This window comes from Emydura macquarii, unplaced genomic scaffold, assembly GCF_026122565.2.
Source record: "Emydura macquarii macquarii isolate MOO-44397 ecotype Brisbane River unplaced genomic scaffold, CSIRO-AGI_Emac_v2 contig_2473, whole genome shotgun sequence".
NCBI classification, from domain to species: Eukaryota; Metazoa; Chordata; order Testudines; family Chelidae; genus Emydura; species Emydura macquarii.
This window is the reverse complement of record NW_027132610.1, coordinates 2,413,408-2,430,413: the sequence shown is the minus strand read 5'-3', so window position 1 is coordinate 2,430,413 and position 17,006 is coordinate 2,413,408. Positions and strand designations below refer to the sequence as shown.

Below are 17,006 nucleotides of genomic sequence, written 5' to 3'. Positions count from 1 at the left end.
AGTAGGCCACTGGCAATCTTTCACATTGCATAGATTATACCCCCAACAGCACCTGCCAGAACAAGCTGGCCAGTCTCCCTCCTCCATCACTTTGCAGTAGGACATATTTGAGTACATTGAGCCGTGTGTTACCGGTGCCACTCTGGATATTCCCCTACTGAGGCAGAATGGGATAACTGCCTGGTTTTTCCCACACACACAGTTAGGCAGCACAGTAGGTGGTGACATGCAAATACAGTTAACAAACAATTGTAATGTGAAAAAAAGTTGCAGCGTGGACAGAATTCAGCTCTGTTTATTGTAACTGAGTCAGATGGCTGTGCCATGACCTGGTTACAAAAACACAGTCGTATGTACAGCGTGGAAAGGACCTACCTGTGCATGTTGCCTCTTTAGGGCAATATAGCACCTAACATTGATGGCTAAGTTGGTTGCAACATAATGATTAAAAAATGCTTGTAAGTTCATGTCTGTCAAATGAGAACCATAAACATATATTTGCTTAACATTTAACATGAAATATTTGAACAGTGTGAATTGTTTGTCTGACATCCAAATTGTCATGTTAAAAAGGAGACCAGAGGACAGTAAATTGGTCACATCACAAAAATAGTCTCATGAACTGAAGCGTTCAGTAGTTAAAGATTTAGTCTGAAAAGGCCCCAGATGGTTCAATTTCAGAGGTTTTATTTCGTATCCAGACTGTTTCTTAGTAGTTCATGAAATGGGGGAAATCCAGTCATGCTGCATGGCACCATGCTGATTAGAGCACTGCATCTGAATAGGAGTTTCTGCACGTAAGGTAAAACATGGACAACCCGTCAGTATTGCTAACTCTCATTGGACCAGATTCACTAACTCCGAACTTATTTGCAACCAAGGTGCTATAATGCATTGCCCATTTTGGCCCAGAATAACCCAGTGGGGCTAGATTGCACCAGAACGGAGTACCAGCACTTGGCTGCATGGAGCCAAAATGGCATCCTCCACACAGTGTGGCCTCACACGCACTGTACTTGTGAGGTTGTGCTGCATGGAGGACGCTATTTTATACAGAAGCAAAATCACATCTTCCATGCAGCTACACGGAGGACACCATTTTATAGAGCAACAGCGTCCTCTGCACAGTGACTTCTCACGCGCCGTACCCGAACTTAAAATACGAAGACTGCACTGCTGCCCGGAGGAAGAGACCCTATGAGTACAAAGCTTGTGTGCCAAAGTACAAAGGTACTGCTTTCAGCACAATGAATAACTTGCCTGTCTCTCAGCCAGAAGGATGTTGCGGCTTCTCCCTGCGTCTTAACTTAGCACTATGTTCAAGCAAAGAAAGGCCTTATGTGTCCTTCCATCCCCCAACCTTTTCCCTGATATCTCCCATTTCCTTTGAGCTGTAAATGAGTTAATATTGGAGCAGCTTTACTGTCCTTAGAATCTCCTTGTGGCCACTGAATGTTTCTTCCTGCTGCTCAGCCATTGCCAATTTTTGACACAATGCTGGTGTTTCATTGTTTTAGGTTACTTGCTGGTTTCTGTCCCAGTGTTTTCAAGAATATTGAATTGATCCTCTTCAAATAGGAAGAAATCTTCTCCTGGTTTGACAGTGAGATTTAAATGTTAACAAACCAGAGGCCAAGTGGAACAGCTGTCTCTTCGTTAGAACCACCACCAGAGAAGGTGGCTCGGTAGAGTGTTTTTGAAGGGGATGTACCAGCATCAAAAGCAAATATCGTAACACTGGGCTTAGGACTTCCGCTTAGTTTGACCAACCTCCTGAGTTACTACTTTTCGGAGCTGGAGATGCCTCTGCAGGGGTTGATGAGATAAAGAAAAGTTTTCATTGAGATTGACTCAGCCACTCTGCTACCACAGAGAAAAGGCTGAAATGTTTGTTAATTGCAACATTTTTCATTTACTTAGATACATTTCTGAAATTTCATAGCAGTTTTTCACCAGAGTGCGGATGACCTGGCTAAATTCCAGATTGCATAATAATTCTGCTTACCTAAATTCCCCCTATGGTTTTACCATTGTTTCACTCCCTGATCTAGATAATAAATAATAATAATAATTGGAGTGCACTGTTAAACAGATGCTGTTTTTCTCCCAAATGATGGCTGTGTTTCCTTGAAATGGTCCCTTTTTTTGTTTCATAACTTTTTTAAAATGCTTTGGCCTATTGGAATTGAAGGAAATAACAAGAAACTAGTAGTTGTTCCTAATTTTTAAGATAAATTCCCTTAAGTTTTAATATGTTACTACTTATTCTCCAAAATAGAAACTCTCCATAATTATCCTTTCAATGGGCTCAGTATACTTATCATTGCAAAAACAGAGCATAAGTATATACTCACTCTTGTAAGAACAGAACTCCCAGTGTAGTAAACCTTAGATGTGCAAATATTTTGTGCATCCATAACAAAAATTGAGTTTTTAGGCATTAGAGGTTAGTTCATTTCTTCCAAAGCATGACCTGGGAAAGCACAATCTTAAACGTTGTCAGGCTTATCTTTCATAAAGCTTTGGTTCATTTTAAATTTATATCCTCATTATTTTTTGAAAGTATTTTTCATGAACCTGTAAAACGTTCAAATTTTGAATGATCCTAAGTTTCCTGTCAAATTTTAATTAAATGAATTCTCCCACTCCCAAAGGGAACATAATCTCCTACAATGGAACGATGTATAACAAAAGTCACCACTAACGCTAAAAGCATGTGTGATAAAGTATACAATATAAAAGTATATTATACTGAATCCATGGTTATAGAAGTACCACACCTGGATTCTAATGATGTAGAATCCCTCTGCAGGATGAAGAAAACAACGTATGGAAAAGTTCATAGAAGTTTAGGGTTCTTGTAAACCTGACTTTGGAGACAAAAGAAAAGGGAAAATGTATAGATATTAGTTTTTCTATCTCATGTCCTAAAGTTGCTAACACAATCCTCCAAAATATCCTTTGCTGCTAAGCAACAATTTATATAGACTGACATTGAGAAACATGAGAGAATCCCTTTTCTATTTAAGAATGCATTGGTTTCCTTCTCTTTGTGCTGTAAAGAAGAGCTTCCATCAGTAGTGCAGTTTGGAGCTTACAGTGTTACTGTATTTCATGAAAACCATCACAATGAATGTAGAATAACCTAGCCCATTGGTATGTTGGCATCGAGATGAAGTGCCAGCTGGAAGACATTGATTAGAGAGCAGACACTGGTTCTAGAGCATTGGTCAACAAATGTATGGAGCAAGTACACTGAAATGCTCACTCTGTGCAAAAGATTTGGAAACGCAACTGGGATTTTTTGTTGGCTTTTAATACTCCTTACCCCATCAGCTTATTCATTGATGTTAGTTTTGCAGAGGCTACACCAGCCCATTGCTGGTGGGAACTGGAATGCCACAATACTGCAGCCAGCATGAGAAAAAATTCTTCTTTAAAAAAGAGGCTCTGTGGGTTTTGTGCATGTGAGTGGGAACAATCTAGATGCATGTAAATTCTACGTTTTGAGGTAAGTGTTCCAGCTGCAGTCCAGCAATGCAGTGCAGATCTTTGTGATCCTTTTTGAATGTTTGGATGATCAGGTGTGTTCTCTGCGGGTGCGTATGTTGGGAGGCACTTTAATGGGATAGGCTGAGCCAGTCAGAGGAGTTGGTTGTGTTCTTGAAACTTTTCTATTTGAAACCATAGCAACCGCTACAAAACAAATATTGGAAACAGAACTCAAATACATTTCTTCTAATAAACACCTTGCTTTTTCCCCAGAACTAAGCCAAAAGCCATTTAAAAGGAAAAGATCGATCATAAACTGGGCCTTTTGGCGTGGCCTAGGCACTCAGCTGGACAATATACCACTGTCTCCAACATCTCCTGTTCCAGGGAAGCTCTTTGGTTTGTCGCTGCCAGACATCTGTGAGAATGACAATCTGCCCAAACCTGTCCTGGTAAGTCACAAATTCTGGGCTGGCTCTGAAATTTATGGGATTTCTTTGTACTGTAAATGAGAAGGTTGGAGGGTTAGGTAGCCAGGACACTGAAAGGATCCTAAGCAGAGAAACCAGAAGGAAACCTCCCCTCCAGTTTTGAGCCAGAAAATGTTTGTAAAATGTGGTCAGAGCTGATTAGTACAAATCAGTGCAAATTGAATGTGGGTAGGCTGAAGCTGCTTTAAAACTAATCTATCGTTTCTGTATTGGCCTGGTTCTGTCACCTCATGCAAGCGGTCCCACAGAGTACTCCTCAGCAGAAGTGCTGTAGAAACAGACTCCTAAGTCTAAGGGCCTCATCGTCAGCTGGTGTAAAACGGGGAAGCTCTTGTGAAGTCAGTGGAGCTATGTCAATTTACACCAGCAGAGGATCTGGCTCTTATGCTTGCCTTGGTATGTTCTCCCCACATCGCCCAGTGATGTTCACATCAGGGCTGTTGAGGACATTCCAAAGCATTTTTTGTTTTCTGGCTGAAGTCTCTGTGACTGTTGATTACTTCTGGTTATCCGATGTAACCCTCCAGAGATGGGCTCCCGTTTACCATAGGAATCTACTTGAGAACCATTGGGTATTTCAAGCCCAGTGCAGTCACTGATGCATTCTGAGGCTCTCTCTCAAATTTGAATCCTTTTGGAACTTTTATTGAGGAAAAGTTAAGTTACTAGGTGCACAGACACCACTTGGTACAACTAGAGGCTTGAGTCTGAAAGGCTTATGCTGTTTAAGTCCCAAAATATAACTTTCTTACATTCCATTCAGCATCCTTGGAGGATGAAACATGGAATCTGGGATGCTTATGAGACTTACCTTTAGCAGAAGGCAAATCTGAGTGTTTAAAGCCCCAAGCAGGTGCAGAGTCTTTGCTTTAAAGCTTTATAACCTACATTCTAAATTTAAAGGGTTGTTTTAGTTTTTATCATATCAAACCTTTAACTTCATTTGTTTACTTCATCACCCTAAAACGTTGATCAGTTTTGTTTGTTGGTCAAACCTTCATTCTCAAGTTGAGATCTTGCATTGCAGGATTTAGCTCATTTTTAACAGATGAGTTCTAAATCTTTGCAAAGAAAACAGAAATACTGGTGTGAATACTGCTGACATGAATGGTGCCCCATAAAGGTGTTTGCACGTAGACGGATGGTTGGCTCCCAACTTCTGAAAGAGAAGGAAATGTTAAAGAAGTAGACTTTAAAAATAGTTTCCATTTGGCATATTTGCATTGCTGAGCTTTAGGAAGACCTACCCAGCATCCCAGACTGCGAAATTAGCCAAAAGCTGCTTCTGAACCATTAAAGTTATAGTAACTCAATTTAATAATAATACGTTCTCCACTCACCACCATTCCCCTGCCGTCGGCTCAGAGATCCTTGCTTAAAACAAATAGTATTGAACTGCTTTGTGACCAACTTATTTGCGTTGTTTTTAATAATTTGGTCATCAGACAAACATGCATGTTTGTGTATATATATCACTATTTAAAAAAATTCCTAAACAAAACACTCCACGGAGTAAAGTACTGGTCACACAAAGTAAGGATGGCAGTCTCTGACCCTGAATTAGGATTTAGAAGTGCAAATTGATATGAAATTAAAAGCATTATGAGGATAAAATCATATTAGGCTGTTCAGGCTACAGACTGATGATCAGCTGGGCCAGAAACTTTAGCACAAAGTTTACAGCAATGCTGAACAAAGAGGTGAGGGGAGAAGATATGAAACCTCCCTGTGAAGCATCTGGCTGTAGCCACTGTCAGATGAGATACTACACTAGATGGACTATTGGTCTCTTTCTGTACAACAGTATAAACTGGCTAATATTTGTACAGTGCTTTGGAGATGTAATGTGCTAGATCGATGTTAAGTAATAATATTATTATATTGGGTGAGGATATTAGCACAGCTTGTTTGAAGAAGGGTTTTCTCAACTCAGTGCCCCAGACCATAGCTTTAATGAGGGTTGGGTGGCAAAGCTAGTAGAGAATATATCTTGATGTGTTTTTGACTTGTGAATCTTTGTAGAACTAAAATGTTTGCACACGTGGAAAAAGGATAAAACCACTTCTTAATAGTAACAGATAGTTAAAGAATCTGTACCTAAGGAAGGCTCTCTGGCTTTTTAATTTTGCACAGGACATGCTTTCCTTTCTTTACAAAGAGGGTCCTTTTACCAGGGGTATTTTCAGACGTTCAGCAAATGCGAAATCCTGCCGCGAGCTCAAGGAGAAGCTTAATTTGGGAGCTGAAGTGCACTTAGCTTGTGAATCCATATTTGTGACAGCCTCAGTGTTTAAGGTATGCAAAGAGTTTACCCTCTCTCCCTGAGGATGGGGGTAGGAGGAGGGATATGACAACTAGTCAACTTGTTTTCTGCAATAGGAGTTTGGTTTTTTTTTAAACTTACCTCTGATCTCATTTAGAACCTGATCCTCCAAGTCTTCTAGTGCTCCTTAAAGTCAGTGGGAGGGTTTTTGTTTTTTTGTTTTTTTGCAGGATTGGGCCCTTATTCTGTAAAGATGCTATAAACTTCAGGACACTTGAGGATATTGTGCTTCCCAAAATACTCAAGTTTATTTCTCTGTGGATTATCTTTGCATAAAGTCTAGCATGTTAATAACAGTCTTGTTTCATCCAGAGAACATCCAGAATTCACAACCATGTACCAGCCTTTTTGGCAAAGCTTTGTCTGATTATGTATTTGTATATAAATCTCAAATATGGACTGGCACATTTCCTGTTATTTTATTACCCTTCAAATGTTTACGTACAATGGGTGCTTAAAAGATACGGTCATCTCCATTGATACATGTCCAAGTATGTCTCTAGTAGGATTTTCTTAACAGAGAATGCTATTCCTCTTGCTGTGTGCCTATGAGTTGTTGCCTATGATCATGTTGCAGTGGTCTGCCCTCTAGTGATTGGAGGCCTTAAAAATGTGCTGCTGTTACTATTGACAGTAAATGGAAATTCACCATTAACTCAAGAGATCTTGAACAATCCAAAGAATGAAGTGAGATCCCTGTCTTGGGATTTGCACAAAATCAGATTCCCCCTCATGCTGTGCTGCTGATGTTAATGTTCACTGGAAAAGAGAGACGCTGTCTGGATAACATGTAGAAATAAGGAAAAGCACAGCTGCTCTTTTTAAAGAAATCAAATGGTGGTTGCGGGGAACAGCATCTGCTGGTTTTGGAGTGTACAGTAGAGAAGAAAATAAGACCTGAATGTGGAATAATATCTGTGCTAGTAGAGCGGGGTAAAGATGGTGAAAATTCTTCCCCAAAATTTTGCAGAAAAATGTTTTGGTTTCACCTTTCCAAATTGCTTGACACTCCTCAGATTTTGTTTTCCTGCACAATTTGATACAAGTTACTTTTTCTATAGCTAAAACATGTGAAATGTGTATTCTCAGTATCAAAGCCATTGAGTTAACTTGACTCATGTTTGCATCTTTTCACAGGGAACACCACTTAACCCCTCAAAACAGTGCCTAAATGGAGTCAAAATGGTGCCCTGGCATACATTTCACCTCCTTTTGCCCATTTTTCTCATCAAAATAGTGTTTGTTTTGTTTGTAGAAAAGTGGCCTGTTTGAGGTTTAAAATAAATGTATGAAACGGCAAAATTTTGGTGTGAAATCAGTCCACTTATTTTGTTTGTAGCAAAATGGGGGAAAAAACATTGTAGTACTTTTTCCCTTTCATTGCAAATATTTTGCACATTTCGTGCTCACTCCTGCAAAGTGTTGAGCAGCGTGGCCCTCACCCAGCAAAGCACTTTGACATGCCCTTAACTTCAAGCATATGAGTAATCCTATTGACTCCACTGAGACTATTCACTGCTGAAGTGCTTTGATGGATCAGGCCCCTGCTTATTACCACAGATTAGTTGGAAATAATAATTTTCCTTGCAGTCATCCTAAAAATAGGTAGGAAAGGGGGAGTGTATGTGTCTGATGTCAAAGAAAAGCCTGTTTGTGTAATATGTATCATAGATACAGTTCAAAAGTTCATGCATAGTAAAGTATGACCCCATTTGAGGCTGGCAAAATCGATGAGATTTGCAGTAATCTGCTGAGTAAGTGCTGATTGTACATTAAAGCTGCTAGGAGACCAAATTTTCCTGCCACTTGAAAACTTGACAGAGAACTGAATTCATGTACCGTACTCCTGCAGGACTTCTCCCTTATTTCATTTGGCTTTCATGTCCTTTGGGAATGCCCATCTCAGATCCGTGTATCTAAAGAGTTCCCCCAAGACATGGACCAAACACCAGTGAAGAATATTTCCTGTAGCTTGAATGAGAGAGCCATGCAATATGCATCTACTCTAGTTCATTATTTATAGGAACATGGAGACCAGCTGTATATAAACAAGACTAAGATTGAGCTTTGTGTCAGGGAAAGCACTAAGTCTTATTTTGAACAGAGTGTGCAGGCAGAACTAGCTTAATTAATTTTTATCATCAAAATTAATCAGCTCGTCTGCAGGACAGTGATAGTCACAAACTGACAGCAAAATAATTAGTACGTAAACACATGGTAATATGGGCCCAATTTGGCACCACTGAAGCCAACAGAATTTTTACCACTGATTTCAAGGCCTCAGGATAAGGCCTATAGGAAAATGATTGTAAAACTTATGGCTTGTCTACACTAGAAATTTGTACTACTTTAACTATATTGGTACAGTTAAAGTGATACAGCTCACCTGTGGCTGCAGTTATATCAGTGTATATATATAGCCACACTAGGGCTTTTACTGGTATAACTATTTTGGTTAAAATTACCATCCCCTAACCAGCATAATTTTATCAATAAAGCTTTTAAGCATAGACCAGGCCTTACTGTGACATGTGTAGGAAAGCAGCTGTGTTTCCATAGTCTTCTCTTCATTCTTGGAGAGCAGCAAGGAAATGTTCCCTGCTTAGCCAGATCCATGACAAGCATCATAAACATTTTGCTGAGATAAATGGGGATTGAAGATAGTCAGATGGTTAGTAAACTGCAGGCATCTCATAGTATCAAAATAACTGGCCCCTGAGCTAATTCTCTGGTTCAGTGAAAACAGATAAAACATTAAAAATACACCCAGTTTGACAGAAAAGGTTCAGGAGAGGGTATGAAAATATTTACCCTAAACATAATTCAAAATTTTTCTTAGTTTTAAGAGATTTACTGTTTGGCTCAGCAGCTCCATGGAATTAAATACTCACCAGCCAGTGCTGTCCCACCAATTAACTCTCTCTGATCTGTATAGCTTATTTTTTTCTCTTACCCAAGCAGCTTGCTCACATGTTTTTTACTCTTCCTCTCTTTGAATAAGGATTTTCTTCGGAACATCCCAGGCAGCATTTTTTCATCCCCGCTCTGTGATAAGTGGGTCTCTGTGATGGATCAAGGGAACCATGAAGAGAAGATAAAAGGCATCCAAAGGTAGAGTTATTTATACTGTCTCTGCGCTGATTCCAAAAAAGGGGAATCCTTCAAATTAGACTTCTTTTACAGGCCCCAATTAAAGAAAGCATTTAAATGTGTGCTTAAGTTGCTCCAGTTTAGGAAAGCACATAAGCACGTGCTCAAGTCCCTTTGACATAAATGAGACTTAAGTATATGCTTAAAGTTAAGCACATGTTTAAGCGCTTTCCTATATTGGGGTGCTTTCCTAAATCATGTTCTCAGGACATATGTCCCTGCTGTGGGACTGACTACATGCCAGTAAATGGATTTCAATCATTTCCTTTCACCAAGACCACAGGAAAAGGCTTATAAATATGCTCTCAAAGACCAGGACTTCTGCCTGCTACCAAAAATAGACTGAGTTTGTTTTGGGTGGTGCAGGGGCTTTGGCAAAAGGGGTACAGCAACTATTCAATTCCTCTTTCTTTTTTTTTTTTTTCCTCTTTTTTTTTTTGCATTCATTTCAAATTTCAGTGACTGTTGTGAAGCCGGATTTGTGTCATGAATGAAATATTGGAGTATGGCAATGGTAGAAGCCCCATTGCTGAGGACATTAAAATTAGAAAAGGCAAAGCACTAGTACATTTGTCGTAGGGAAGAGAGTTTGGCATGCAGGCAGGAGAGCGGACTAGGTGACCTATTAAATGGAACCCTGCCGATTTACATTAACGTTAACGTCCAGAGCAGATGACTGCATTTTGCAACTGAGCGAATCAGTGAGTTGGCAATTAATTGAACAAAAATACCAATAAAGATCACAAATTGTACGTGGTGCGTTTATGTGACAGTGTAGCCTTAATTATTTCTTAGGCCAGTTCACGGTGTATCGGCAACTTTTCTGAATTACACCGTTAGAGGAATGCACTGAAGTTTGAGGATAGGGAGATCACTGTGGCACTTGTTGGGTCTTTTCTGAGAAGCTATTTGAACTAGTAACCATTTCCTGCTCTAACCTCGAGTCCATATTCCCTCCCTCTGATGTTTTATTTTCATTAGATGCGGACTCTAGTGAGTATGGGCAGAAGTGCTTTCTTAAATTTTCATCAATTCCTTTTATTTTTCAGGCTAATAGAGCAACTCCCCAGAGCCAATGTTGTTCTCTTACGTTACCTCTTTGGAGTGCTACACAGTATAGAAAAGCAATCTGAAGACAACCAGATGACTGCATTCAATCTAGCTGTTTGCATCGCACCCAGCATGCTTTGGCCTCCTGCTCCCTCAAGCCCTGAAACAGAAAGCGAATTCACAAAAAGGGTGAGTGAAGCCACAGTTTTGCTATGGCATCTCTATGTTCAATCAAAGGTTTGTTCAGAAAGGTGATAATTAGCACCAACACAGATCAGCACTTCTCCTTCTCAAAGCACTCTAACAGCATTAAATAATTCATCCTCAGATTGCCCCTGAGACAGAAGGAGTGATCATAAACATCCAGTGCATTTGTAATAAGCTCTTCCTCCTCGAGGTGCTGTTTAACGAAGGTGGTCTTAGAGCAGTTTTCACTGTATAATCATACAGTCGGTGGAATGGACCTCGAGGAGTTATCACGTCCAGCTCCTGTGCTGAAGCAGGACCAAGTAAACCTGTAAGGAGTTCGGGGTGGAAAAGTTGCACAAAGGAGGAGGTCAGCAGTCAGTCAGTTGGCTTTGGGCCTCAGGCAGCATTGGCCCAAAGGAGAAGATTGTAAATGGCAGTAGAGAAGGAGGCGAGGGGATCCAAGCACCATCAATCTACCCAGCTGCCTCCTCTGCGGGACAGTGAGGCTGAAGAGGGTGGGATCTGGCACCATTTGGAAGCTGTTAATAAAAGCAACAACACGGATGAGCCTAATGAGAAGGATGCAAAAACAGAAACTTTAAAATACTAGTTTGAAAATCCATCCATTGTAGGTTCATTTCCAGCTGTGGGGGAAGAGGGATATAGATGCAGATCCTGTTATGATAAAATTGGAGGCAGTTGCCTAAAGGTAAAAGAAATTTCATCTGCTGGAAGCCCGTTCATCCTTAGGAATCTAACCTAGTCCTTCAAGTGTGTGTCACCGGGGGACAGACTATTTTCTTAGGGCTTGGGTGTGGTGATCTGTTAGGCGTTGCTGTGCCATGAAGGTGGAGTTCCCGGCCACTGGGAAGTGAGGGAAGGTCAGGGCACCTGGGTCCTCTCCACACATAGCCTGTCTTCCCAGTGTGATCACTCACCATCATCTGCCGGTTTCCAACCCCTCCTCTGGTCTGTGCTCCAGCCTGGGAGAAGCAGGTGACATTGGAAGGTCATGTTATGGGTGGGGAAGAACTGGTGTGGAAATGACTGCATGCCAGAACCAGTGGCTGAGAAGAGGTAGGCGGGGAGCATGAGGCGTTCAGGGAGGGATCTAGTGCTTAGTGAAGGAGACTAGAGTTAGGAGAGGCTCAGTGTGGGCAGATAGGAGAGCAGGAACTACGGGGAGGGAGGCTACGATGGTGGTGCGAGGGAAAACCAGCAAAGGGGGCGGGGGTGTGCCAGAGTACTCATCCTCTATCTCTTACAGTGCAGAGCCTTTTAGTACTCTAATAGTTAACATGAGCATGCTGAGAGCAAGGTTTGGTTTCAGAATGAGAGGTGTATGGGGTCATTCCGATGTTCCAGGAATCCAGAATGATCTCTTACAGATTTGGCTGTTCCCGTATCAATCTCCTAGCCGTTTTGTTGAGACCTGTGGCTGGAAGTTGAAGCGAGAGAAATTCAGACTGGAAATAAGGTGCACATTTTTAGCAGTGAGGGTAATCAATAATTGGAGCTACTTACCAAGAGCTGGTTAATGCTTCATCACCGGCACTTTTAAAATCAAGATTGGATGTTTTTCTTAAAGGTGTGCTTTAGTTCAAGCAGGAAATATTTTGAGGAAGTCCTATGGCCAGAGTTACACAAGAGGTTAGACTAGATGATCACAGGGGTCCCTTTTGGCCCTAGAATCTCCGAAACATGTCCATAGGAGCCACCCATCTAGACCTGCTTTGGAACTAATCACTACCTGCATAATTTAACACATGCTGGGTAAATGGCAGGCTGGAACACCATATACACCATCGGCAGAGAGCCTGGAACATGATGTTTGGGAGCAACCCCTCCATTCAATGGAAAAGCACATCAGACTGGTTGGTTTTTGTTACCGATCTATACTCCTGTCAACTCAATAGTTCAAGATCTGTATAGCGATCTCATTGCCATTTCTTTGTTGCAGGTTTCTATTCTAGTACAGTTTCTAATTGAAAATTGCTGCAGGATTTTTGGAGAGGAAATTACCTCCCTCTTTGGAGACATACTGAGAAGATGTGACAACAGAGAGGATGGCTCAGGTAACATATGTTTCAGTCATATTAGCTAAACCCAGGTAGTCAGAAATTTCAGTACGTTCTTAGGAAGGCTGTTATTCTCCATTCATATAATCTGTCCATCCAAAATATTATTCAAATGTACACATGTGCACACAAACATACACTCTCCCTCAGTCTGCCGGGGTGATAGTTATGTGATTTTTATGATGCACCTTATACTGTCTCAGTCACTCTTTTCACTCCTTTTGGCACGATCTACATAACTCACTTTGCCACTCATGAGTAATATGATTGTCCCAAACTCTTCACGTATTCCCTTTAGTGCAATGTGGCTAAATTCTCCTTCAGTTACACCACTTTAAATCCATGGGCCTCAATCTACCTGCTATGCTGGAACTGAAACTAGCACGTCTCACAATACATTGGATATAAACCTTCTAATTTCTTTAGCACAATAAAATTACACCCTGGCTTCTTCATGTAACTGAGCAATTGACTTGAATGTTCATAACATTACTTACAGGCTTTTTAAATCAGCCATTTATTATTTATAAATCCATCCCTATTCAGCACAGCAGTTAAGCATGTGTTTAAGTCCCATAACTTTAATGGGACTTAAACATGTGCTTAAGTGCTGTGCTAAATTGGGGCCTAATAAAACTCATTTCTATTTCATCTTAAAATGATAATTTTGGAAGAATTCTAAACGGTTCCCATTTTGCCGTGTGTCAGTTTTCAAGGACAAACGATTACTAAAGAGAAAGAATACTTTTGAAACAAAATGTAATTGTGTTGTCAGTGTTGTTTGATCACGGACATGCTAATGCTGCTTTTATCCTCTTACAGATCTCTCTTCCTTCCATCTGAATGATTCTTCCTATGACAGTTTGGAAAATGAGCTGAATGATGATGTTGACTCTTCATTTAGTGACTTGGTCAAAAAACGAGGTCACGATAACAGGAGCAGGGACTCAGTTTTGACTCTGAGTGATTGTGACTTGGACCAGCCTGAGATAGAAGAAATTAAAATTCAGCTGCCACCCAAATCAAAACCAGTGCGAATTTCTACCGGATCACACCACAAATCTGCATCACAGAATAACTCTGAGCATGAGTCCGTTTGCTCCAGTAACTCTGGCTACTCATCAGCAATGCTTCCAGATGCTCTCAAAAGCTTGAGAAGACAGAGGCGCTGCTCAGAGCCCATCATTGGCCTTCTCACCTCTAAGTTCAGCCACCTCAGTGGGGTTCATGAGACCACAGTCCGTAAAGCCAGCTGTGATGCAGTCCTCTCTCACGTAGATGAGCAGCTTCGTTCATTGCAGGTGGAAGGGCAAAAGCTTATGAATCAGAGTTTGGTTATGGGAATCGATGTGGGTAAGAGTGGCACCATGGGCCAAAATTGTGAAAAGAAAGACTTGTCCAATCGCCTCCTGCCACCACCCCCACTGAGATTAAATATTTGCTCAAGAACTAGCTGTTCTAGTTTATCTTCCCCTGGAACATCCCCATCTGGGTCCTCAATGAGCTCCTTGGACAGTGCTTTCTCTCAGTTTTCAGATTATTCAGTGTTTACTCCAACTGAGACCTCCTCTCCTTCGGATTGTGCTTTTCAGTCTCAAAAGAAACATGGAGAGCTGTCTCCTGAATTTAACCCTTTCTCTGGAGTACACCTGGTTGCTGGGTTCAGTTCTTTTCCTAACCAGGCCAGCAGCAGCAGCTCTGTTTGTGTTGGAAAAGAGAGTCAAAAAAGCCCTGTAACTCTTCATCCCAGCACCTGGCTAAAGAACGGAGCCTCAACAATGAAAAATTGGACTCTTAGAAAAAAGGACAGAGTGTCCAAGCAAGAGGAGAAAAAGAAGAGTGCAGTTAAAATAACTTTGGAACCACAAACGGATTCTTCAGATGCATTAGAAGATAACTTATGTCAAGAACGACAAGTTTTAAAAACACTTATATCAACAGGAGGAATTAATGCTGCAGAAGCAGAGCAGGAGGGCAATTTTTCTTCTTCCCAGGGGAGTAGGCAGCTATGCAACTCTCCACTTTGTCCAGGGGAAGCCAAAGACAAGAGACTAAAGGCCTTGGGGCTATTGGCTGAGCAAAGCAAAGAGGAGGAGGAGGAGGAGGCGGCAAACTCTCCATTTAGTCAGTCACAGAAAAGACAGCCATCCAAAGCTTTCACTCAGTGCCCAAATCCAAGTTCTGAGCATGTTCTTGAGCCAGAGGATGTTGTCAGTGCTGGACATGAATTTTTCATCAAGGACAGCTTAAGTAAGACTGTGATTTCCACAGAGTTAGGAGGCCAGCAAGTGACAAACTCCAAGAACAATAAATCTTTGCCAAGAACTGAATCAAAAAGTATTGATGAGTCCAAAAGGGGCTTCTCTCTGTCTCCAGAAACCACAAAAGCTGATGATGACTGTTTGTTTAAGCCTGATGTTAATAAATGTCTTCAGAAATCAGAGGAAGGGACCAAGGCCACGGCCCAAAATAAAAAGGAATGGCCAAACAAGCACTGCAGTGATCCCAAGTTTGAAGAGCTTGACCAAAGGTTTTTTGCAGAGGAATCTTACGTTTAAAATCACCACCTTTGGGATTAATATCAGATCTGTTTAGGTTTAATATCCCAAGATATGAGCTTTCACTTGGGGAGCTACAGAACTCATGCTGTCATTATGGGAATTATCAAAGTAACTTCCCCACATACCCATATTGTGATTAACTATCTTCCTAGAATCTGGGAAGGACCCAGGAAATAGTTAAGAGAAACACTCAGTTCCAAGATATTAGCGAGTGCAGTCATGTGTTTGATATACAGTCCTCCTCTTGACCACTCATGTTAAACCTGTAGATGTAAGTCCGTGTCCTCTGTGGTTTTGATGTAGTATACATGGTCAGCATAGATTCCATAACTGTTTTGAAACTATGATGGTTATCACTTTCATTGTTCTCCAAGGAAGAAGCATAGTGCTTTGTATGTTCAATAGTTCCAGTCATCTCCATCTTGCAGCAAAAGAAGAAAAAAAAATGTAAGCTTGAAAAAGAAGTGAAGTTGAATGCTGAAGCTTGTAACTAACAACTCCCAACTCTGTGTGTTTCATTTATTGTGGTCCATTGGATGTTCTTTTTATGTTTAAGTTGTGAATAGTTTATTAATATTGCTGTAAAATGCCATGTATTATTGCAAGCAGAACATGTGTAATTTTATTATGCGCCATCTAAATCTTATAATATATTAAAAGTAATGCATTATCTAAAATGCTTTGAGTTTGTATAATATATCTTGATAAATTTTGCTATTATATATGGTCTGAAATAAATGTGTATTTTTGTACTTGCAGAAACTGCTGCTAACTTTACAAATTCCATTTTTGTTGTTACGGCACTGGTATTGGTGTATGCATTCAATGCTGTACATTAAATAAAATCCATTCTGTCAAAGTCAACAAAAACAATTTTCCAAAGAACCCTTCAGTCCTTTGGCTTTAAGGTAACATGTATTTACCAATGGATGGGTTATGATGTTAATGACACTTCTTAAAAATCTACTTTGTTTTCCTTTTTTTTCTCCAGGTTTTGACACTTGCTTCTATAGTAAATATATTTGTTTTGTTCCCTAGAAAGAGATGGTACATTTCAGTTTTGGCAAAGAAAACTAGCTACAGTGTGAATACGACTCAATAGAACTTTAGGGGTCAGTTCTACAGGTTCTTGCCCAGTAACATCAATGGGAATTTTGCATGGAAAAGAATTGGAGGATTTGGCCTTTACTGTCTGTACAGCACCATGCATATAAAGTGTATCTCAAACATAATGAAGAATCGAACAACCTGATAATATAAAGAATAATTCCTCTTCCCCTTCTGCTATTCACTAAGAGGCATATGTAAGGGTGAATCAGGTGTTTTCAGCTGAGCTCTAAAATGAGATGGAGAAGCAAAAAAGCCATTTCAGAGAATTTTGTTTGCAGTGTTGTAGCCAAGTTGGTTCCAGGCTATTTCAGATAATAGAAGTTTGGCTGGGTGATGGATCCGGTATGAATATCGGCAGGTTTTACAGCAGGCAAGAGGGGAGGCCAGTGCTTTTGGAATGGTATTGATTTGGTTAGTAACATTCCCTTGTTAAAATGGCTTTCACCCACTACAAAAAATATTGCTCAGTATAATAATTTCAACACTGTGTTGTATTCAGTCACACTGGAGCAAGTTTCCAAAAGCACCAATGGGACTTAGGTACTTAAGACTGAGGTGTTTT

The 17,006-nt window shown here is 40.6% G+C and overlaps 1 protein-coding gene across 1 annotated transcript in view; it reads left to right on the top strand.

Moving 5' to 3' along the window:
• The window catches only part of ARHGAP20 (Rho GTPase activating protein 20), an 89,898-nt gene extending 73,710 nt beyond the window's left edge, over nucleotides 1–16,188 (top strand). Inside the window, exons 10-15 of the mRNA XM_067562824.1 lie at nucleotides 3,766–3,944; nucleotides 6,117–6,278; nucleotides 9,308–9,417; nucleotides 10,506–10,695; nucleotides 12,656–12,770; nucleotides 13,596–16,188. Coding sequence (XP_067418925.1) covers nucleotides 3,766–3,944; nucleotides 6,117–6,278; nucleotides 9,308–9,417; nucleotides 10,506–10,695; nucleotides 12,656–12,770; nucleotides 13,596–15,331 — 2,492 coding nt within the window. The 3' untranslated portion in view covers nucleotides 15,332–16,188. The remainder of the gene's footprint in view (nucleotides 1–3,765; nucleotides 3,945–6,116; nucleotides 6,279–9,307; nucleotides 9,418–10,505; nucleotides 10,696–12,655; nucleotides 12,771–13,595) is intronic.
• Nucleotides 16,189–17,006: the final 818 nt, after the last annotated feature.